General features: G+C 37.5%; 2 protein-coding genes and 1 pseudogene across 3 annotated transcripts in view; all 3 read left to right on the plus strand.

The window, feature by feature from the left end:
• Nucleotides 1-503: 503 nt before the first annotated feature.
• On the plus strand, nt 504-3,547 carry LOC137632604 (uncharacterized; annotated as a pseudogene).
• Nucleotides 527-25,129, plus strand: part of LOC137632603 (uncharacterized) — a 133,896-nt gene continuing 109,293 nt past the window's right edge. Inside the window, exon 1 of one of the 2 annotated variants that reach the window (XM_068364647.1) lies at nt 527-566. The gene's annotated coding sequence lies outside the window, so the exon portion shown is untranslated. Of the gene's footprint in view, nt 567-23,383; nt 23,593-25,129 lie in introns of those variants that run through there. The other variant, XM_068364646.1, reaches the window with a different exon arrangement.
• On the plus strand, nt 8,379-12,241 carry LOC137632649 (uncharacterized). Its single transcript, XM_068364720.1, has one exon. The coding sequence runs from the start codon at nt 9,029-9,031 to the stop codon at nt 10,760-10,762; it is 1,734 nt and encodes a 577-aa protein (XP_068220821.1). The 5' UTR covers nt 8,379-9,028; the 3' UTR covers nt 10,763-12,241.

Consider the following 25,129-nt stretch of genomic DNA (forward strand, 5'->3'; position numbering starts at 1 on the left):
TGAAATTTTGAACTAAAACTTCAGAGTTGATGTTACATCTGTTTTGTACTTGGCTGTAAAACTTTGATCTTTGAATGCAATTGAGGAAATCTTGTTGATGATGGACCAGGTTTTATAGTTTTATTTTACTCAATTCATTTTATTAAAAAAAAAAAAAAAAAAAAAAAAAAAAAAAAAAAAAAAAAAAAAAAAAAAAAAAAAAAAAAAAAAAAAAACTTCAATCTTTACAGAGGGTAGTCAGGTTTTGTGTAAAAACTTTTATTTGAGAACCAGTCTGGTTCTTAAAATTGTACAAAGATGGAAAAGACTAAACAGTGTTTAGACTTTATTTGACTTTGAATTCCCAATAAGTTGCAGAATTAGAAGGGTCTGTAAACAATATACATTGACACCATTTTTATTATAAACATGAAATTGCTTGAAGCTGGAGACCTTACCATACTCTCATAGAAGATATTTCCCATGTTTACAGACCAGATCATCCATACGAAGAGCTGACGACAATGGCACCAACACCCCAGAATCAAGGAATAACTGCAGTGTCAAGGACTTCATTAAAAAATAGAGTCAAGTATCATTTCAGTAAATACCATGGCACAGAAGAAGGCTTAGAAATAAGGAAATTAGAAATGTATGAAGAACATAAAATTCAAGATAAGAAAGTACAAAAACTTACTTTGGGAAAAAAAACGAACTCGCCAACCAAGGTTATTTTGTTAGTTGGTGCCACTGGAGCCGGGAAAACAACTCTGATCAATGCTATGGTGAATTTTATTTATGGTGTAGATTTTGGAGATGATTTCAGATTCATTTTGGTAGATGATAAAAATGCTCCAAAAAGATCTCAAGCAGAAAGTCAAACCGATTTGATAACAGCGTATGTATTTTATCAATTGCCTGGGATGCCATTTGAATACAATTATGTTTTGATTGACACACCAGGATTTGGTGACACCAGAGGAATTCAGCGTGACCGTGAGATGATGAAACAATTGGAGACCTTTTTGAAACAAGATTATGGTGTAGATCAGGTAGATGGTGTAGGGTTTGTAACTCCTGCCTCAGCAGCACGTTTAACACAGACCCAAAGGTATGTTTATGATGGTCTGTCCTCTATGTTTGGAAAAGACATAAAAGATAATATATACATAATGGCAACTTTTGCAGATGCTAAAAACCCCCTATTCTGGAAGCCCTGAAAGAAGCAGGAGTACACTATACTGGATTTTATAAGTTCAATAATAGTGCTCTTTTTGCACAAAACACTGCTGAAAATGCAGAAAGTGATGAATCCGACTCTGCCGATGAGGACTTTGCTAATATAAGCAAATTGTATTGGGAAACGGGATATCAAAGTATGAGTAACTTTTTCCTCAAGCTAGGAAAGACAAGTCCGGCAAGTCTCACTCTTACTAAAGAAGTTCTACAAGAACGAAGTCGGCTACAGCTTGTTGTAATTGGTTTGCAAAATCAGATTCATTTAGGCCTAGGGAAACTTACAAACCTTAACCAGGAAAGGGACATGTTGGCCAGAATTAATGATGATATGCAGGGAAGTGTCAACTACCAGGAAGAGGTTGAAGTCCCTAAGATCACAAAGATTGATTTAAACCATAAAGAACATGTGACAAATTGTACAAAGTGCAATTATACTTGCCATTTCCCATGTTTTATTCCTGATGATGCAGATAAGATGAACTGTACAGCAATGACTGATGGGAATTGTAGAGTTTGTCCTGCTAAGTGCTACTGGCATCTTCATAAAAACATGAAATTTAGGTATGAACACACTTGGGTTAAGGAGCAACGTACAGTGCAGGAACTCCTTGATCGTTACAGCCTTGCAGAAAAAGGTAAAATTAACAAAGAAGCGGCAGTAAAAGCTATTGAAAATGATATCAATAACCATGTGCAGTTGCTTATCGATATGATCAGAGAAGCTCAACGACATGTTGAACGTCTTGAAGCAATTGCATTAAAACCTAATCCTGTTTCAACGAAGGAGTACATTGACCTAATGATCGAGTCTGAGAAGATGCAAAAAAAACATAACTTTATGAAGAGAATTAATATGCTGCGAAAGCTGAAAGAAGAAGTAGCTATTATTCAAGGAGTGAGAGGAAACACAAGTCAAGCATCAGGGGAAGCACTGCTCAAATATTTCCAGGATCTTATAATTGATTAGTCGGTGGATTAAAAATTTTCGTGGGGAAGGAGTAAGAGGGAACAAGTTAGCGCCCTGGGGGTTAGGGAAGAGAGGAAATCTCCGCTGAAAATACTTCCTTATCATTAATTAGTCAGGTAGAATAGTCGGTCAGGATTTATTTTGAATATGGTTCATAAAATATAAACAAGTTTAATTAGAACTCGTTTGATGTCATAAGTTTCATAGATTTAACCAATTTTTTTTTGTGTGTAGTTTCAATATTTTTGTTAATTTATGGTTAATTTTAATGGTTATGCAAAATATGTTAGCTTTGTTATTATATAATTTTTTGTCATTGCATAGTTTTTGTCGTGTTCAGTTATACAATGCCTTCAAGCTTTTCCTTCAAATTTATTATGCATTCTGAGAATTTGAAACTAGATTCAAATACTGTATCTTTCTCTTAAAATTCTCAATACAACTATTTTCTTTCTATGTAATCAATTCTTGAAGGCTAAAACAATGTATAGGATAAATTATAAAATCTGACTGCCTTATTACAAATGCCGGGAAGGTTACCATTAGTTTTGATTGACATTTGATGAACCCTTTAAAGTTTAACAATTGCCTGAATTTTTGGAGTTTGGGGGGGGGGGCGGGGGAGTAATTACCAATTTCAAGGGTTAAAGGCACTTATTTTATATGAACATTTTTTTTTTTCTTTGTAATGAGTAGTTATGATCGTTCTTTCTTCGTTTAAAGGAATTTTAGTAGGTATGTTATCCGCTGTTTCCTTCTGTCCTTCTGCTGACTTGCACCAAATCAACTTTCATAAAATAACACTAGGGAAGTATTTTTGTGATAACCAAAGTTGGTGTGTAGTCCTGTATGTTCTTTCTGCAGTTATGTATACAGGTAGAGGCAAACCATGTGTAGCATACCATCTTTTTGCTCTTAGCATTAACATTAGAGTTGTTTAAAGTGTCATCAAAACTTGTTTACTTTATGATTGAAGTATTGTCCTGCATTGGTAATCTTGTACATAGCCTGTAATAATAATGTATCCATACAGGTGTACTGTTGTAGCCACACTAATTCAAAGTAAACTACTAATCTAGGCATAGAGGCATGGGAAGCCAGTAATATAAAGTTAGTTGTGATATAAGGCTACATATGCTTGTAAAAGAGCATAAAATTGATTAATTTAGTGCAAATATGTTTTCAAGATCATGCCACACAGTTTTCTTATACCAAAAGTGAATGCCATCTCTTCATATGAAATTATAACAAGCTACCAGGTTTCAATGTTGCCTACTAAGTTACATTTGTAGTGATGTGTGATATGTAGCCAATGATATAATGTAAAGTTCTGGATTAATAATAATAATGATGTTAAGCACACTTCAATGGCTTCATTAATTTAACCTCAACAAGACTGGAAGATTACAACAAGGATGAATTATGTTTGGAAGTGTTATATGCTTAAAATATCTCGCATGCAGAAATCTGTTTGTATTCCTCAAATTCTCTTTTGTTGGTTATATGCTGCTCAGCATTCCACTGCTCTTTGTAATTTTATCCTCAACCATGAATGCCTTATCAAATAATAATAATTACAGTTAATGCTATTATAACCTTTACCAGTTAGTAAGAACTCCAGATACAACAATAAATTCTGTTTGCTGAGAATAATATTTGTCTGTGCACAGCTATCATGTAACGTGAGAGAATTTATACCAAAATGACCGCAGACTTCCCCCACTCAATATGTAAATAGTCTTCCCGGGGAAAAGCTTCTGCCTCGCTGTATGTCATTATATTTAAATGTATATTTCATATCTAAAGTGATCATTCACCACCTAATAGCACATACTCAGTTTCTTCATCATTGCTATTGGAATATTTCATGAATATTCATTCCTTAAGGAAATAGAGTATATTCCTACCACAATTACTCATTTTCACTTCTCTAAGAACTTGGGAGTTACAGCTGGCTATCACTTTCACCCCCACAATCTTTTGTTTAATGCAGGGTAGATTTTGTAACACTTTACAATCACCATGTGTGCAATGTGTACAGCACACATGCTGTGCAGAGGCTAATTACAATCCATAGGCAGCCAAAACTCCGTAGGAAACGTAACTGCTTATAACAGGATAGCGGTGGTCCAAAACTGGACTGATTGTTGCCACTTGGTAATTCATATACTGCTGTTACCATGTACAGGACATCAAATACTCCCGATTGTTTTTGGCTAATCCACAGGAACACGATCATCAACAACAGATGAATATTGGCCAATAACTTGAGACAGGCACCTTCTAATGTAACTTACCCTGTATACTGAAAAAAAAGTAAAAAAAAAAAAATATATACGTGTTTTTTCATGAAAAAATAAGGTTTTAGTACTGTAAAATTACTTAATCATCAAATATATATATATGAAATTCTGCTCTTGTCTTCCTTAGCCAGAGTTGAAGGTCACATTCAAACCTAAGTTCTCGGTTGTTTACTCTTTGACATAGGCTAATTTGTTACTCCCAAGTTTCCAAAATATACTTGAATTTTCAACTATGGTTCAAAATATAAGTGATAATATGAAAAAGATGAAAGCAAATCGGTGAACTAGAAAATCCTTTGTTTGCAATGTTTATATATGAGACTAAACAATTGTAGCACTTCAAAGTAGGATTTCGTAATTCCTGATATACCTACAGAGTCCGTCCAACCATCCTAAGTAGAAAAATTTATTTTCATGTGTTTCCATGAGAACACAATCTGTCAATATACATTTTTGAGGTTTATCTGTTTCTTACAAATCGCTTGATGGGAAAATATTGATCATCACTCTTGTAACTTCTTGAACATAATCCTCATCTTCATGATATTTGTTAGCCAGTCCCTGAATTATAATTTCCCCTGAATATATATATATATATATATATATATATATATATATATATATATATATATATATATATATATATATATATATATATATATATGGGAATTGGCAAATGTCACAGGAGAGAGGTTTGTTTGAATCCTTTGAGTAAACCAACCGGGTAAGGTAAATAAATTTCAGGAGAAACGTCCTTAGGCAAACAATATTAGGTTGCCAATTAGTATGTGTTGCCATTTACATTATACCAAGGAAACACGAATATATGACTGCAGTTGTGGTCCATAAATAGACCTTGACTCCATGTATGTCATTGAGTTATGAGTTTGCAGACCTCCCTATACTGTAGTGGCATAAGCATGTTCATCGACTTGCGTCGTCTCGTCAGAGTTAACAGTGGTATGTTCAAGTCACACACATCCACACTGAAAAGTCTGGCCTTTTCTTTACATATTCTCCTCTGTCCTCATACACCGGACAACACAGATTACCAAACAATTCTTCTTCACTCAAGGGGTTACTGCACTAATTGTTCAGTGGGTAGAAGAGATACTTCAGCTATGATAAGCAGCTCTTCAGGAGAAGGACACTCCAAAATTAAACCATTGTTCTCTAGTCTTGGGTAGTGTAGTGCCATAGTCTATGTACCATGGTCTTCCACTGTCTGGGGTTTAGAGTTCAGATTTCCCTTGCTGGAGGGTACACTCGAGCACACCATTCTATCCTATTTCTCTTCCTCTTGTTTTGTTAAAGTTTTAATAGTTCATATGGGAGATATTTATTTTCATGTTGTTATTCTTAAAATATTCTTATTTTCCTTTCCTAACTGAGCTATTTTCCCTGTTGGAGCCTCTGGGCTTATAGCATCCTGCTTTTCCAACTAGGGTTGTAGCTTAGCTAATAATAATAATAATAATAATAATAATAATAATAATAATAATAATAATAATAATAATAATAATAAAATTATTCAAATGAACGTAATATAATTTTATCGAGTCTTGTATCAGGTTAAAATGAATATCTGTTCTATGAAACAGTTAAAGCAATTTCAAGGGACTCATATTTTTGGGGAGATCCTCACTTCTTTATGTTTAGTATGTGATTATTAATTTTTATTGTGACAACAGGTGTCGGTTTCGAATTTTTTTGTTGAATTAAATCCAAGTTGACGTAACAATTTTACTAAGGGGGCCCCACCTCACATTGAGTATCATTCCTAGTCTATGGAGTGAGTACATTATTCGTACCTTTATCTCTACATCTTTCAAATTCTTCCTGCTCCTGCAATCTATTCTACAAATCTGTTGTTTTGACAATCCTTTTAAGTATACTTTGTGCGTACAGTATTGGAATGCCTACATTACAAACAATCTTTTCAACATTTGAGTCATTTGTTAAAAGGTGACTATTCCTTGCTGATATTGTTATGCTGACGGAAATAGTTTTTGGCTGCTCCACATGCTGGGGATCTATACAAATACATCACTGATAGCTGTTTATAAAACTATCTGGAAGCTCTAAAGCGAAATTATCCCTTCTTGCCGATCGTTGTAAGACTGCTGCAAAACTAGTCCAACAATTTGAACTCGAGAAGATTATGCTCCCGAGTTTAAAAATCTGCATGGATCTCAGGATATCTGGCACTATTTATATGGGGAAATGTTGTATTGAGTATCCTCAAGTGAGGTCACTGTGGCTCCAGAATTATAAGGTATTACTTAGAAAATGCCAAGATCTTTATTTTGGAAATCATATGCAAGGTAAAACGTCACCATTCCAGTTAAGAAATCCTGTAGGGTTACCTATGATTTCTTGATGTGTAGACAAATTGCTCTAAACTATTGTGTCTGTGAAGTGTTTGGGAAGTACTCTTGCATAAGGTTGGTTGACTATTTTGAAATATGAAAGGCTTAATGTTGAGACCTATGTTGGCTTTAAATTATCATCTGGAACTGTGATCCTAAGGATTACCACATGTAGACACTTACATATCACATTGTGAAAAATAAGTAAAGTTTCCAAGCATGGTTATATATATTCTAAATACACATGGTCTATATGCCTTTATACTATTTGAATTGATAAGAAATCTTTTAATTGTGTAATTTTGTTTATATTGACTTAGAATTAGTTTTCAGAGAAGCGGTCTTTGTACATTAAGTAGGTTTCAGCTTCGTTCTTCTTCTTCTTCTTTGTCTGCATCTTTTCCCACTTCTATGTGGGGTCGGTTTCTGGCCAGAGTTCTCCATCTACCTGTGTCACACACTTCATCACTGGTTAATCCCTTTGATCGAAGGTTATCCTTGATACAGGATCAGGCGAGGTCCCAACGCGTCGCCTACAGGGAACGCCCTAGCTTTAATTTTATTTTCACAATTTTCACTGGCCATATTTGTGTTGGCTAATTTTTCATGGCTGGATGCCTTTCCTACCGCCAACCCTCCCCCATTTACCTGGGCTTGGGACCGGCACCAAGTTGAGGCTGGCTTGCCCCTGCTCAGTGGCTGGGTTAGGTTTCAGCTTCGTTACGACTGTTAATAATACTTTGTAAGTAAAATTAGATTTGAGGAAGACTTGAGTCCTTTGTGACCTTTAGGTAGATTGAGAACTTTAGATAGTGTTTGGAGAACTCGATCTATTTCATGTTATTAAAATTAAGTATTACAAATTTGAAATGTAAGAATACATCCAATCATACTACAGCTTGAGTCGGGATGTCAAATTGAATCTCCATGTAAAATAAAATGGAAAGGTTTTAATGGTCAAGTTTATTATGAAGGATGTTTGCATTTTAATGTTAACTGTTTTTTCAAAAGAAATATAGGAAATGCAATTATTTAATTTGTGGGTGAGGTTTATATTTTGAAATTGTCAATGGCCGAATGATATGGTTAATTTTATGATTCTAATTTTGTTTTTAATCATTATGATTTTTTAAAATTCATGTTTCCATCATGCTGATGACGATCTTTGATATTTTCCCTGCCAGAGTTCCAGGCCTGTACTAAACCCTATACAATAAAGGTATTCCATCTTTGATTAATCTGTGGTTCTTTTGAGAACCACTCCTTTTTAGGGATAGTGATTAATTGGCAGTTGCAGAAGAACTTTTTAGGTCTACAGTAATTGTTAAGAAGTGAATTTGTTCAGTTTGACTTTATTATTATTATTATTATTGTTATTATTATTATTATTATTATTATTATTATTATCATTATTATTATTATTATTATTATTATTATTATTATTATTAATTGCTAAGCTACAACCCTAGTTGGAAAAGCAGGATGCTTTAAACCCAGGGGCTCCAACAGGGAAAATAGCTCGGTGAGGAAAGGAAACGAGGAAAAATAAAATGTTTTAAGATGAGAAACAATGTTAAAATAAATATCACTTTATCACTATAGAAACTTTAACAAAACAAGAAGAGAAATAAGATATAAGATAGAACAGTGTGCCTGAGTGTACCCTCAAGCAAGATAACTCTAACCCAAGACAGTGGAAGACTATGGTACAGAGGCTATGGCACTACGCAAGATTAGAGAACAATGGTTTGATTTTGTAGTGTCCTTTTCCGAGAAGGAAAGAAGTTGGCAATCTTTATTAAAGAATAAGTTCTCAAGTTGATTACATTCTCATAAAGAAAGGAAGAAAAATAGGAAGCTATCCATCATGTCCCACCTCAATCATACTTGAAATCTCCATGGCCAAAGTCATCAAAGAATGCTTTCAAGAAATTGGGTCAACTCGAAAATCCTAATTGTAATTTCGAGCAAGTCTTCAGGTGTTGAATGGGTTTACAATGCCTTGGATGAATTTATGTTTACCAAATGTGTTCCTGGAAATTATTTATGAATTTCCTTGATATATTTTATATAACATCTATGTTACAGTGTTTGAGACTGGAGTATATTTTCAAATAAACATTTTCTTGAATGTGACCGAAGAATTTGTGAGTAATCAATTTAGCAATATTATGGCTAAATTCTCTTTATTCCTTGCTTACAGAAAACAACTCTTCATTTATAAATCAACTATGGCCGAAGCTCCTCATAAATCAAGAGAATTCCTGAGTATGAAGCAGCGACTCAAAAAAACCATAAGGGATAATTTCAGTGAACCATGCACAACTGAAGAAGGGTTGGAGATCAGAAAACTCCATATGAATGTGCAACATTTGAACAAAGAGGAAAAAATTCAAAAACTCTCTCTCGGACAAAAAAACAACTGTACAAATAAGGTTATAATGTTGGTTGGTGCAACGGGAACGGGAAAAACAACACTGATCAATGCTATGGTGAATTACATATATGGCGTAACATTTGAAGATGAATTCAGGTTCATCTTAGTTGATAATGATGCTACTAAAAAGTCGGAGGCTGAAAGCCAAACAGACTTTATAACGGCATACACTTTTTATCAAGTACCTGGGATGCCATTTGCTTATAATTATGTTTTGATTGACACTCCAGGCTATGGTGATACAAGAGGAATCCAACGTGACCGGGAGATGGCTAAGCAATTAGAAATCTTTTTGAAACAGGACTTTGGAATCGATGAAGTTGATGCCATAGGTTTTGTGACTCCTGTTTCAGTTGTACGTTTAACACAATCTCAGAGATATGTATTTGAGGGCTTATCATCTCTATTTGGAAAGGATGTAAAGGAAAATATTTACATCATGGCCACGTTTGCAGATGCCAAAAATCCTCCAGTTCAGGAAGCGTTAAAAGAAGTAGGAGTTCATTACGCTGGAATTTATAAATTCAATAACAGTGCCTTATTTTCTCTGAACCATGCAAGTGATTGTGCTCAAGATGACTCGGATTATGATAGTGAAGACTCTCTTCATATTTCTAAATTGTTCTGGGAGTCAGGATACCGAAGCATGAAGAATTTTTTTCTAAAGATATCAAAGACAAGACCAGTAAGCTTACAACTTACCAGAAATGTGTTGAAGGAGCAAAATAAGCTACACTTAGCTGTATGTGATCTTCAAAAGGAGATTCATGTTGGCCTAGTGAAACTTAGTGCATTGAAACAAGAAAGACTAAAGTTATCTCAAATTACTGAAGATGTAAAGGGAAGTTCCAATTTCAAAGAGGAAGTAAATGTAACTAAGATAAGAAAAATTGAGTTAAAACCCATGGAGCATGTAACTAATTGTATTAAATGTAATTATACATGTCACTATCCATGTTCCAGACATGATGATATGAAATGGAGATGCTCATCCATGATACAGGGATACTGTATACGGTGCCCTGCTAAATGTGTTTGGAATGTGCACAAAACCATGAGATTTAGATATGAAAGTACTTTAGTCAAGGAACAAAGGATTGTTCAGAAGTCACTTGAACGCTATCGTCAGGCACAGCTCCGCAAAACCACCAAAGAGGGTGAAATAAGAACTCTGGAAAGAGACATTGATCGTCAATCTTATGTGGTATTATTTATGGTTAAACAAGCTCAAAGTCTCACGAGATGTCTCGATAGAATAGCATTGAGGCCTAACCCCCTCTCTACCAAAGAATACATTGACCTTCTGATTGAATCGGAAAAGATGCAGAAGTCCTTTAATTTGAAGGGTAGAATCCTTATGTTGCAAACTCTCAAACAAGAGGTGGCGATTGTTGAGGGCATAAGGAGTCATCGTCAGGAATCAGGACAAACATTATTGGAATACTTTCAAAATCTTATGGTTCGTTAAAATGTGTAACTTTGAATCGGATCTCAATAACGGAGGCCATGATAGCTGAATAAAATGAATAATCAAAGTACAATGAACTTGAAAATTTCAGAGGGATAATTTGAAAATTCTGTAGTGTTTATGATTTGCTAATTTCAAACACCATTAGAACTATATAAAGTACATTATAAAAGTTAGTTTTATGTCAAACAAAAGTCTGGAAAATATTAGTTAGATCATTATATAAGAAGAGCTTACATGTCAATATATGTTTTGTATATTTTGAGTCAAGTGAAAGGTTACTTGTGGTTATATGAAAATGCATACAGGTTCCTTTCTTAGATTTACCTTACTTTCTTGGTAATCGGGTTATAGTGTTTATATTCTTTGTGTTACATTTGTGTGCATAAATGATTTCCTTTCAATTGCATCTATTTGAACTGAAAGGTTCTTCAAATCTTATTTTCACATCATAATTCAACCCTCTATAGTAAAAAAAAGTACTTCAAAGCCAAATTTAAAATGAATGTTTCCTCTTCGAGGAGCGTTTCAAATAAAAAAAAAAAAAAACAGGACTTCATTGTAGAAACTTATTGTATAGTTGAATTTGCTGAATATATTTTCTCTCATTCTTGTATTTCCTACTTTCCTCCGTTACCAATAACTCAAAATAATATAATTGTTTCGAAGAGATCATAAGCTGGGTTAAAAAGGATTTTATTATTCTTAATTTTCCCATCAGTTATTGAAACTTCATATTCATTGACACCTGAAATAGAAAAAAAATATATTACTTGCTCTATTAGTTCAGTTCTACTTTATAGTGTTTGTTCTGAGCACTGGCTCAAAGAACTACCAAACTAGAATTATCAGTCAATTTGTTTTTGTTTTCCTTGGCTATTTAGGGTCCTGAACTTCTCCTTTTGGGTTGGTAACTTGAACAGCCCAGGCTACTCCTTCACCAATGCAAGGGCCTTGGACTGGCAGTGGGAAACTTCTTACTTAAATTTTATCTTCTTACCTTCGACAGGATCTCGGGAAAATTTGTGCTACCCTTTTCTTCATTATCACGATGCTGAAGTTTTTCATACCTAATCTATGCTTCCTAGAATATTATTCCATGATCTAACTTAGTTTTGGTCTTATGGATATGATTTTGGAAAAATGGGAATTCTTATTCTTCAAATTACTAGGTTAGAAAATGTCTTGCCAGTAGTAGTTAGCGCTATCTATGTCTTTGCCAAGTCCATTTTGCCAATGCTGTGTCACTTTTACAGGTAATTAGGTCATTCATCTTTAATCAAGTCTCTCTCTCTCTCTCTCTCTCTCTCTCTCTCTCTCTCTCTCTCTCTCTCTCACATGTTTTCAGTTTTTGGTTATCAATAAATATTGTGCTACATATAAATTTACTGACGTAAATCTTTTCCTATTATAACCTGGTTGGTTTGTATAGATACTGTTATCCAGGTGACCATTCCATATATATATATATATATATATATATATATATATATATATATATATATATATATATATATATATATATATATATATATATATACATATATATATATATATATATATATATATATATATATATATATATATATATATATATATATATATATATATATATATATATATAAATGAGTGAGAAGAGATGTTTTCAATCATAATTGACCATAGAGATTTTCACTGTTGTTCACGAATTTGAAGAGTATTTTATCTATGGTGTCATATACGTTAAGTAAGAACTTAATTTCGTATTTTGACAAGTAGCTTTTTACAAACACTAAAATAGTAGGCTAGTAAGATGGTTTGGCACATTATGGTTCTGCGAAAGTAAAGTATTAGTGAAGGGTAAATAACTATAAGTTCTTTTATTATGGATTTTTTAAAGAACGAAAGTTTTAAAAATTAAGACATGTACATTGTTTCCATTTGAGAGAGTCCTATTTGCCTTACTTTATTTTATAAATCCTACTATTTTTTGTGTAAATTATGTAAAATTTTTGTAGCTTGTGACTTCTGTAGAGCAACTGGAAAAGACCTTTTTTGTTTAGCGTTGGTACATTCAAGTTTCTCAGTACGCCTATCATATCTCATGACATAATTTAGTAAAAAATGTAGTGTTGCCTTTTTTTTTTTTTTTTTTTTTTTAGTTTGGTATAACTTGTTTTCGTTCATTTCATTTATTGTTGAATAATATAATAACAAAAATAATTTTTCATTTATCTCCTTTTTTTAATGAAAATATCCAATTAATGACAAAGAGAAAAACAATACAAGATACAGGTGGTTTCATATTACATTGCTCTGTTAATAAGCGAATGATGTAGGCCTAATGAAGTCATATAGCTTCAATTTAGAATATTTTCTCAATTTTCACCTCATTCAATCTATATTTCATTAGATGACTCTCTTCTAGCTGTGCAACCTGTTGGGCTACCACTGCCTAAAGTTATTGAGTACAGCAATTAATGTGGCCATTTCACATTCATCCAAATTCACATCTTGCAAGAAAGTAATTTGTTCTGATATCGGGAATGTGAGGTATAGTGTAACCTACCAATTGGGATAATTAAATAGGGATACTATTACAAATAATGCAGTTAATTTCCTAATCATCCCCAATATTCCACAAAACCACTAGTCCAGAACCTGCCAAATTGGAATATACATAAAGCAAATTGATGAAAATTTCCATCATTTTAGTCGGCGAAAATTTTCCATTTTTTTTTTATGATGCCTTAAACTTTTCTTAACCACCATTTGTACCGAAGTCCTTTATTCCCAGAACAATTAGAGGAGCCATGTCCCAACCATAACCTTCATGTAACTGAATGCTGTATTGAAGTATGTGAGGGACAAATATTGTTATATGTTTGTATGTCATAAGTTACAGTAGTTCAGAGTACTAATGAAAAAAGTCTGCAGACGATGTTAAACTATATATTTCATTAATTTCTGTAATTAAAACCTCGATTAGCTTGTCTGGGAAGATGAGATATCGGGCAAGTTCATCCTTAATAAACCTTGCTCCCCTGTCAGTGGCTGACAAACATTCTTGCCAGTATGTGAATTTTCCAAGGAACTCGCCGCACAAATTATTTGCAGAGATAATTAGTAGAGGCTGGTCATGCAAAAGTATCTACTAGAAACAAGCATTTTTAATAATTTTTTTCATTTATTCTTATAAGCATAAATGGTATATTTCTTTTGTGGTTGTCCTTTTTTCATTGTTTTTTTTTTTTTTATCATAATTTTACATTTTACAAGTTGTGTGGACTTTGCCTATAGTCAATATGCTTTAGATATGGAAGAACCCTATTTTATACATTTCTTCAAAGAATATTATATGCATTTCTCAATTTCTCTATCCATTACAAGAAAGTTTCAAGTAAACAGCTGAGAATATCATCATATTCCATATATCATATCAAATGTACTTCCAGAAATGCAAGAAATAAACAAAAAAGCCTTTTAAAAAAAGAAAATAAACGGATTTTGAGCGAAGCGAAAAATCTATTTTTGGGTGAGATGGCCATGACGTCCTAATGGAAGTTTCCTTTAGTAGCTTCCGAAGGGTATACTGTGTATGACTACAGTGATATTCCCAGAGAATCAAACCAAAGGTTTCACAGAATTCTAACTTCTGGCGCGAGTACCTTTAAGATTACTCTCAAGGGTATCGTATATCATCAGGGGACGTATTCTTGACACGCCACATGGCAATCTGCGCCCCGAATAGCCTTTACGCCTCGAGGGGAAATACGTGGCAGAATAGAAGGGTAACCGCAACAAAGATTACCCTGGTTCCCCTACTACAATTGTATCAAAACCGCGCCAACTCCCTCTGGCGGTCATTCCTTGTAGCGTTGAGCAAGGTGCTACAGATACAGTAGATCAGGGGGGGAAACCGTGAAGATCTTTTCATAGAAAAGAAGGGTGGGTCCATGAGGACGTCATGGCCATCTCACCCAAAAATAGATTTTCGCTTTGCTCAAAATCCGTTTTTTGGGCTCAAGCCATGACGTCCTAATGGAAGCATACCAGAGAATTAATGTATCTGTGGTTTTGTGTCAGTGCCTTAACCTTGGGACAATATTTCTACTGCCAAAAGGGCCAATTGAGACAAATGACGTTACCGTTATCCGTCATCATCACTAAGCATAACAATGTTAGTGCTTCCTGCCCCCTGCAGGGAAGAGTCATTTTTAGACGTTAGAAAAAGGCCTCAAGGTAACATATATTGTATGAACAAACATAAGTATACACTGAGAATACAAACGGTCTCAAGGATTGTATATATTGCGGAACCAATATCAGTGTCCTCATCCATTGATTGTAAGCATACAATGATATGAGAAATACATACATGAATAAGTTAAGGAACTCTGGTATTTTAAACATGCAATTGTTGGGCGAATTAGGACGCAACTGCATTTTAATAGACATTTATTCCTAATAAATGACTACATGCTAAATGAATGTAGCATGATAAAGAAATTATACGAGAGACATACACAGAAATTAATGTTCCCCTTTTTGAAAGGGGAAAAGGATGAGTGCCACTCTCAAACTGAAGAAAAGCTCTTTTAACAAGACTTTTCTTTATAATTTCTGTACATGAAATAGTCTAACAACGCTGTGTACTATGTACACACAGCACTAGTGGTATCCGTATAATTTCACACCTGAGATTCTGAACAGATTTAGTGTTACCTTGCCAACACTTATTCAAAGGGAGGTCACACGAAAATTGCTGACCCATTCTCCTTTTAATTGATAGTCCCAATCAATTTACTGTTCATCGCAGAGCTAGACGACAGGGTCCAAATAGCACCTGCTGCCACCACATAATGCTTCAATCCATAGATTTGCTTAGTATAGTGTCTGTAAGACGCATTGGACAACCTCCGATCAATAGGTGAACGAAGAGGCTAAAGTCCACACACTGAAAAGTTCAGTGATGAAGCAACTTTCATCCGATCTTTTATCTGCAGGAGTACTGTCAGGATCCGCTCCGCAAAAAGGTAGGTGAGATTCGCCCTCAGTTGTAGGGATAGTTTGATCTAAAGTTTTCTCCTATAAAGAGCTGTTCCTCCTGAAGTCCGAAGTTCTATGAAGATAGACCTTAGACGCTCTAGCAGACCTAGAGAGACATCTTCCTTCAGAGGGCAGATTCTCCAGGAGCCCCACCTCTTAGTAGGTAGGGCGTCTTTAACGAGAAAGGTTAGATCAGAAAGAGATGCAGTTCTCCCACTAAATGTGGCCCTCATCTCCGGATAGGGCCACTATTTCACTAACTCTAGTCTCAGAGGCTATAGCGAACTGAAAAAATAACCTTTTAGGTTAGATGCTTGAGTGAACAATCCTCATTGTTCACAGGTGAGGCATAATGTAGGACCTTGTCCAAACACCATGAGATGGGCTTTAGTGGCATTGCGAGCCTAAGCCTGCACATGTTATCGAAAATTTATTAAAGATTTCAATCGTTAGATCCATTTAAAGGGCATATAGAAGAGGTCTAGTCGGAGCTGACTTGCACAGAGCTAATGGTCCATGGATCCATAGATCCCATCAAGTGACCTCTCTCGCAAAGTCGGCCATACCCTTGGTGCTTACTCAAGGGTTTATATGGAGACAAGGCCGAAGAACTAGCGTTCTCATAGTATCCAAGGATACACTGCCTCCTTCCTCAAAGGCCAACGTGCTGTCGGCCGCCAGACCCTGAATATAGGGGTGGACAGAGAAGGACAGGCAGATCATGAGATTGTTTTCGGGCTCTTTTTGTAAACAATCTACTTTTCCCAAGAAGACTCGTATTGTCTTCTCGTTGATTAGACTTGTATTTTTCTAGGAATTCTATTTTGCCTTTAAGATCCCAGTCTTTTTCCTAACCGTTAAGGGCAAGGGATTCATAAAATGAAGGGATCAGGTGTACTGTGATAAATCGAAGGCAGAAAACTTCTGAACCTCCTGGATAATCCTAGGTGCATAACTAGGACTAGCCTCAGCCTCAGTTCCTTCATTACATGGAACGGGATGTTCATGGGCTTTCTGGGAGCTAACAGAGCCCCTCTTCCCTGGAAGGATCTCAGCATGTAGAGGGCCTTCCGGAGGAAATTTGATGGGCTGAACAGGAATTCTAAGTCCATCACTTCTAATGTAGAGACATGATGTCTGTTACCTCCATTAGATTGTCCTCGTATGGGACTAAATAACGAGATAGTATCTTGATAACGCTCTTGATGAAGAGAACGATCTGCAGCTCGGGGACTTGTCCCCTTCTGGGAGGGAATGGGTCTGCGTCCGTGTACCATTCCAACTCTATTGGGTTGAACCCGAGAAGAGCATCCGCTGTTACCTTGCGGATCATATATAAACGAGCTGCTGATAGGCGCCATTCCCTTAAGGAAGGGATGGCTAGCATTCCCTAATGAAATGAGACGTCCCTTATCCTCGACAGTTTCGGCACCTCATTATTGCTTAGATGCCCCAGATCAACCTAAGGAGGTCCGATCTGTGTGGAGAGAGTTTATCCACCCATTACAGGGCTAAAATGGCCCACGGGTCCGTGGCCTTTGGTCATTGTAGGGTAAGCGAAGAGGGAATGACCATCATTGGTCCTATTAGATCTCTTCGAGCGTTTGATGCGTATCTTCTCCAGCCTCTTAGCGCATCTTATAGTTGTGCACGTACCACTGGGTCTGTCATCGTCGTGAACTGGAGAGAGTTCGAAACTCCTCCCTGTTAGCGTCATGGAATCCTGACTGATTACAATAGTCTCTTGACAGACCTTGTGATCTCCTTTTACATCCCCAGGGGAAAAGGGCAGTAGGGTGACTACAGGTTTCAATGATTTTTTAAAACATTGAAGCCCCTGAGCTGGAGAGAATCGAGATTTCTTGAAGTTATTTGCATCCTCGATGTTCTGGGGCTGGATCATCTCCACGGATGCTCATAGACAGTCATTTCGGGTGCTGCCCACCCCAGTCTGTCGTCCAGGGCCATTGTTACCTGAACTCTTTCTAGGCTTGGTTTCGCTTGACTGTGTCTGTTAATTCTGTAAAGATCCTAGGACTGAAACTAGTCCGACGAGAATCTCGTCCAGGATATATGTTATCTTCTGTAACTTGGATCCTAGGTAGGAGGGGAGGGGTGACTGACTGGAAGTTGCTGATAGACATCTTCCAGGGCTGGCTAGATTGTCAACACCCCTTACTGAATAGGGTCCTTATGTTCAGAAGGATTAACATTCTGAACTTGCTGTTCTATTGGAACTTGTTGAGTGGCACCAAGTCCAGAATGACTCAGAGTTTTCTTGAGTCTTTCATGTGAACACTAAACCGCTTTCATTGGAAATCGATGGACTCTACTTTCCTCACCGCTAGTATGCTCTAGAGCTCTAAGGTATACTCTTCCTGGGGGTATTTGAATATAAGAAGAGTTGAGGAAAGGATGATGGAGGTATGTCCATTTCCATTCTAGTCTCATCTTGGTCAGACCTTGGACTCCAGGGATCGAAGGTCCAGCGATCCAGGAGGAACTTCCCTTCTACCAGAAGCGTGTGTTTGCTTCGCATGATCCGAAGGTGTATATATCTGACCGTCTGTGGAACAACGGTCATTGTAACTGTGGGATGCTGTTTAACATCCTAAGGAGAACTAAGAAACCCTTCCGTTCTCCTTTCAGGCCATACCTGACTGTTTGCCTATATCAGCTTTTCAGTGTTTCACTGTAATAGAAAATTCCTTTCTATTATATAAAGCTTAGGATAAGTATGCTGGAAAAGAGGAGAGAGACAGACGTGTAAATCCTTCCAGCCAACTGCTGCGGTCTTCCTAATTATTGATTCTAGGGCATCCCCTTTCAAGAAGGGGCCGAAGGAAGATTCTAGTCCATAAGGATAGAGTAGCGCCCTACATCCGGGGAATTAATAATGAGAATCAAGAGGCTGATGAAGAATCAGCGTAAGGAAAAGGGGGGGGGGGGAGTGGATCCCCCAAATCAGGTAGGTCTCAGCAAGGGGTTGTGCTTAGAAGCACAACATACTGGAAAACCAATCTATTGTATGGATATGTACCAAAGATTTCTGTCTGCGACATGGTCCTAAACTGCAGGTGTACAGGGTATTGTATACCCCTATACAACTGGCATGTTACCGTCAAGGCTAGTGCTTGGGGGTAAGTTAACTGGCACAGTACTTCAGTATCGATATGGCTAGCATGTCTTCGACATATCAGTGACTTGTCGGCTGTCAGCGGGTCGCTGACAGACGTCACCCCATCCTAGCCAGTATTCAATGTAACTGGGTAGTGGTGAAAACTATACGCATAGTCAGCGGATCTCTGAACCAGAGGCGACTCCTCGGGCTGTCGGCAGACCGCCGATAATCGGCGGGCTGTCAATTGAAGGTATACCAACTCAACTATTGACTGGGTGGTGAACAAGGGCACACACTGCCGGCTTTTGGCGACCGAGTCAGATGTGACAGTGAAACAATGACTGCTGTTGTTGATTTCACTACAAGGTGTGGCGTGATTGTGGAGTCTCTGCCCGGTGTTTGTCAGTCGGGGGTTCGAGTCCCGCTCAGACTCACCAATGCCGTTAGTGTCTGCAACCTCATCTTGAGAGACAGGGTTGGGGGGGTTTAGACCTTAAAAACCTTTAAAAGGAGCACTAAATCGGCCGTTTTAGCAATGAGAAAGTGAAATTTTCAGTCCAATTCCCGTAGAGTTTTCACATTTTACTAGTTCGCAATTGAACCCCATTTATGAGATAACTTTCGAAACGAAACCAACCGCAGTTCGACAGGTCTAGACTGCCGTCTTGTAGGTTGGGGATTCTGGAAATAGTATTGCTGGGGGGCGGTGAGCCTGCATATATTATGTCCGTGAAAATACTCATCTTTATAACTGCAGAAGACTGCAATGCATCATCTGGTGTCCCTCCTGTAACGAAGGGAGAACAGAAATGAGTATTCAATTGATTATCGCATCGATAAACAATATGCAAAATCGTCTTTTGACAAAATAGCTTAGGACAGAAAGCTAAAAGAGATAGTGGGAGACACATAACCTATGAGCCAATGCTGTTACTTCTCCTCAGTCTTAAGATAGGGAAATTCCTCCAACCGGGGAATTCCCTGAAGAAAAGGGGTTTGAACACCTAGGTGTAAGGAAGTGTATATGCACTGTCCCCTTCTATGCTTAACGCTGTGAGGTAAGAAGGATTGATACACAATCAGAGTATCGAAGGAATGTCATTCTTTCGAAATAGGAGCGGTAACAGCAGAAGCTCGCATCCAAGATATGTTGATTAGAAATTAAAAGACATATATTTGTGTATCCCAACCCATCTATTCGCTGTAACCTCCTTTACAATATTAAATCAGGAAGTTTCCTGAACAGGGAAACTCAAGGATAAGGGCTCCCCCCTTTAGGGGTTAGAGGCGTCACACCACCGGCCCTTTACGAAATTTAATATTGCAGGGTAAATAAAAACAGATTTCAAATCAGAATATTGATGGAATATTATTCCATCAATATAGAATTGGGTTCAGCAAATATCTAGACAGGGACACTCAATATATTGGAAATAACTACTAGTATAATCTATACGTTAGTTATCCATCTGCCGTATTTACTATATCGCAAATACACTGACTACATGTATAGACCTATACCGCAGTTCAGCCGGCAGAAAATAAAAGACATATACTTATGCATCCCAACCAATATATTTGCTGTGACCTCCCTTACAATATTAAATCAGGGAGTTTCCTGAACAGGGAAACTCAGGGATAAGGGCTCTCCCTTTTAGGGGTTAAAGGCATCACACCACCGGCCCTTTATGAAATTTAATATTGCATGGTAAATGGAAACTGATTTCAATCAGAATATTGATGAAATATTCTATCAACATAGAATTGGGTTCAGCAAATATCTGGACAGGGATACCCAAGATATATTGGAAATAAATACTAGTATAATATATAAGTTAGTTATCCATCTGCCGTATTTACTATACTGCAAATATACTGACTACCTGTATAGGCATATACCGTAGTTCAGCCGGCAGAAAAAGACATATACTTATGCATCCCAACCAATCTATTTGCTGTGACCTCCCTTACAATATTAAATCAGGGAGTTTCCTGATCAGGGAAACTCGGGGATAAGGGCTCTCCCCTATAGGGGTTAGTGGTGTCACACCACCAGCCCTTTACGAAATTCAATATTGCAGGGTAAATAGAAACTGATTTCAAATCAAAATATTGATGAAATATTATTCCATCAATATAGAATTGGGTTCAGTAATTATCTGGGCAGGGATACCCAAGATATATTGGAAATAACTACTAGTATAATATATACGATAGTTATTCATCTGCCGTATATACTATACACTACTGCAATTATACTGATTACCTGTATAGACATATACTGTAGTTCAGCCGGCATATTGCCGGATTAGCTAGCCATTGCCGGAGCATCTAGCAAGCTAGAAAAGAGAGAGAGAGAGAGAGAGAGAGAGAGAGAGAGAGAGAGAGAGAGAGAGAGAGAAGGCTATCTATTACTGTATATGTATACAGTAATAAAAGATGTAAAAGTCTAATTTTACTGCCTTTCTTCGAAAAGAAGGTTCACTTCCATTTAGCCATAGTACTATTGCCGGCTTACTACTGTAGGCCAGCCTCCGGCAGCACGAGTACAGTCAGCATGCTACCTACTGAGTCAGTATCTATCTGTGCCGGTCTACTGCCGGCCAGAATAATACGCCGACAACAGAAACTGTGGCTAGCAGTTCAAGGGAGAACTGGAGAACCTTGGTGACAAAAGGGACCTCCCATCCACAGCCGCCAAAGCCGCTGGAAGCCGGCAGTCGCCGACAGCCGTCATGGCCGCCGGCAGTCGCCGGCAGTCGCCGGCAGTCGCCGACAGATGACGGCTGAGGAGGGGGAGGGGGGTCTGGCCAGCTCCGGCAACCCACCAGCAATGATAAGGTTGCAGGACTCCAGCACAGGAAAGACAATGGCTCGGCCATCGTAAAAGAACAGAGAGGCGAGGGGAAAGGGTCCTATATGAGGTATAGGAGGGACCGGCAATGTTGCCGGATCTACACACCTTGAAGAAACAATGTTTCAGTACCGGAACGACCACAAGCGGCAGGAGAATCATTTATTCTCCAGCTTAGGTGGTGCTAATACAGTTAAGGGGACGGCAGCTCATGCCGTTCCTCTCAACAAGGGAGAAACAGAGTTCCAATGCTGGCGCCATCCTAGGCCACACGAGTATACGACTCTATAGCCTAGGGTCGGCGAGCATAGGACTAGTCTACTAGACCACAGGGAGAAGGTGGCGGCAACATTCGACCACTTCAGGTGTAGTCTAGGGAGGGCTAGCCTCCTTTGCCGGCAGTTCCGCCGCCAGAGGAATGCAATCACCCCGTCAACTGACTGCCGACAAAGACTAAATACTCTGAGGTTCTGATCGAATCCCAAAACTTGCCGTCGGCCGTTAAGGGATGAGACAGAAAACTCTAGGCTAGTCATGCCTGAATTCGAAATTCAAGGCCGACGCAGAGAGTTGTAGCCTAAGGCTACTCTCAGAGGGAAGAGAGATTGCCCATAAATCTCTAGTGAGATTAATAACGGTTAATATAATTCCAGGAGATATCGATCTCCAGGAATGATAACCAATACACAAGGGTAACCGGGGAAATGACGAAAGTATATGTTGTCTAGGTTATGCTAACCAGACAAGACGAGATTTTGGTTATCTAAATCACCAAAACTCTGACATATACGATCGCCACGGAAAAGGGAAAAATATGCTTATAGATATCTTTACAATATATAATGCCTAAATAGCTTTCATAATAATGATTAAGCTATTTACACCGGAATGTCGTTCTGCTAACTAAATAGCACATGTACAAAGAACGACAGCGCCATGGCGACACCGGCGATCGGCAAAGATCCGCACACAATAAATACACAAATTCATTGTGAGGCTGGAACTAAATTACATATTGTAAAGAATCAATACTCGACTTTCTGGATGGAGAAAGAAGTCGTAGAAGCATAAAGATTCCCAGAAATCGATCGAAAATGTCAGATTGACAGGGAACACTACCGTAGCGAGTCGCTACAGATAAAGGAATGACCGCCAGAGGGAGTTGGCGCGATTGTGATACGATTGTAGTAGGGGAACCAGGGTAATCTTTGTTGCGTTTACCCTTCTATTCTGCCACGTATTTCCCCTCGAGGCGTAAAGGCTATTCGGGGCGCAGATTGCCTTGTGGCGTGTCAAGAATACGTCCCCTGATGATATACGATACCCTTGAGAGTAATCTTAAAGGTACTCGCGCCAGAAGTTAGAATTCTGTGAAACCTTTGGTTTGATTTTCTGGGAATATCACTGTAGTCATATATACCCTTCGGAAGCTACTAAAGGAACCTTCCATTAGGACGTCATGGCTTGAGCCCAAAAATAATGATTATGAAATTGGTCGCTGGGTGATCTCTAAGAACTGTCCAATTACACCAAATTGTTAAAAAAAAAAAAAAAAAAAAATCCCCCCTGCTTAAGGACGTACGTTCCTACAATACTTGCAAAGTACAGAATTTGTGTAGGGTTCAAGCTGTCTTGAACACGCCACAGCATCTCTAAGGCAGAAAAGCATCTGGCAACCAATGTCATGTAATTACTGAGAACCGGTGCTAATGCTTGCTTGTGACAATGCTACTTGCTCACTAAATAACAAGCGCAGCTTCTTTCTGGTAGCCAAGCTGTAAACATGACCCGTTCAGTTGTAAGTGAGAAGTCAACATCTTATGTTAGGTAAGTAACAGGAATATAGTTGATTTAGTTATCCAATATTCTTATCAATGGCAATAATAGATTGAATTTACGGTTGAATAGTTGCTTTGGCAATTAAATGGGTTGATAATAGGTTTTAGTTTTCTCCAAGTTAGACAGTTATTTTTTATTTTTTTATGAATGGAACATTTTTATGCCATCCAAGATTTTCCATATCATAGCAGTATACTTTGACCCTAATCAAAATGTAAAATGTCAAGCGGTTCCTATTGAAAACAACGAGCTATATAGGAATAATCTTTGACCTTAGGGCAACATTGCTTGTGAACCTAAAGGCTCATATATGTAAATGTGTGAATGTATTAAATTGTTTCTGAAGTAATGTTATATAAAACGTAGGAACCAGATCGACAAACTTTAGTCTTCATCCAAAACAACAATAATGAACCACTGATTACTGTGAATTCATTTCTACAGACTGTTTGGGAGACTGTTGGCTTTTGATTTGGAACAAGTAACAACTTCTAAATATAAATGTATAATTTTTCTAATGCTCTCATGTTACAGCAGAGTTATACAGAATTTTGTTGGCTTGAAAAATAGCTTAAATTGATTAGGGCATTTTTACTCTTTTTCTTCATATGCCCAATGTGTATAACTACCACTGTTGTTTTGTTGTTTTAACCCATGGGCTTAAAAGAATTTTGCAGTTGATAAATATCTTTCAGAGCACAATTATCAACGTAAAAAAACTTTGAGAGAATTTTCAATGGCTCCACATATTTCAGAGCAGAGGTACCCAAGTTTAGGCTTTTGAGTTATGAGAATTTGCAATGGCCCATAATCTTTTAAAGGAGAGATACCCTAGTAAAATTATGTTGGGTAACGTGCATATGGGCATATATGGAAACGAGATTGCTTATAAAATTCCTCCGGAAGTAACCGAACGTCCCAGACCTTGTGCTGTGTGTGAGAAAATTGGGTGACTGATATGTACCAACCGTGTGTCACACGATCGTACATAGTTCATTTTGTGCTTGTATCTTCGCTCTCCCCTCGCACTAAAACGAACCTGAAAATTCATGTCTGCTTTTCTCCTGTGTAACAGTGTCAATATTTGAACATGAAAATTCTTGTTGCTTTGAGATTTTGTATATAAAGGAGAGTGTTCTTTAATAAACTAACTCAGTTGTTTCCAACCTGCCTTTGAGTCACAACCTTTCTCTCGGCTCGTCACATTGGTGACCCCGGAAGTAGACTCGCTCCCACCGCCTTCCACCTCCACCCCCCTCGCCCCTCCATCGTTGGTACTATGACGGACTCTACAGAAGTTGGCGCTGTGGCTGCCGCATTGAAACTTTCACTGTTCACCAACATGATTGCGTAGATGCAGAACTGATGAGAATTTAATTATGTACAAGAAATGTAGAGCACAGTTCCGTCGTGCCATGAAATAAGCAAGGCGCCAGTCATGGATGTCTTTTGTTTCCTCCATTAACAGTAGAACACCACCATCTTCTGTGTGGAGGAAAGTAAAAAAGATAGCTGGCAAATTCAC

This window comes from Palaemon carinicauda, chromosome 41, assembly GCF_036898095.1.
Source record: "Palaemon carinicauda isolate YSFRI2023 chromosome 41, ASM3689809v2, whole genome shotgun sequence".
Classification (NCBI taxonomy): Eukaryota; Metazoa; Arthropoda; class Malacostraca; order Decapoda; family Palaemonidae; genus Palaemon; species Palaemon carinicauda.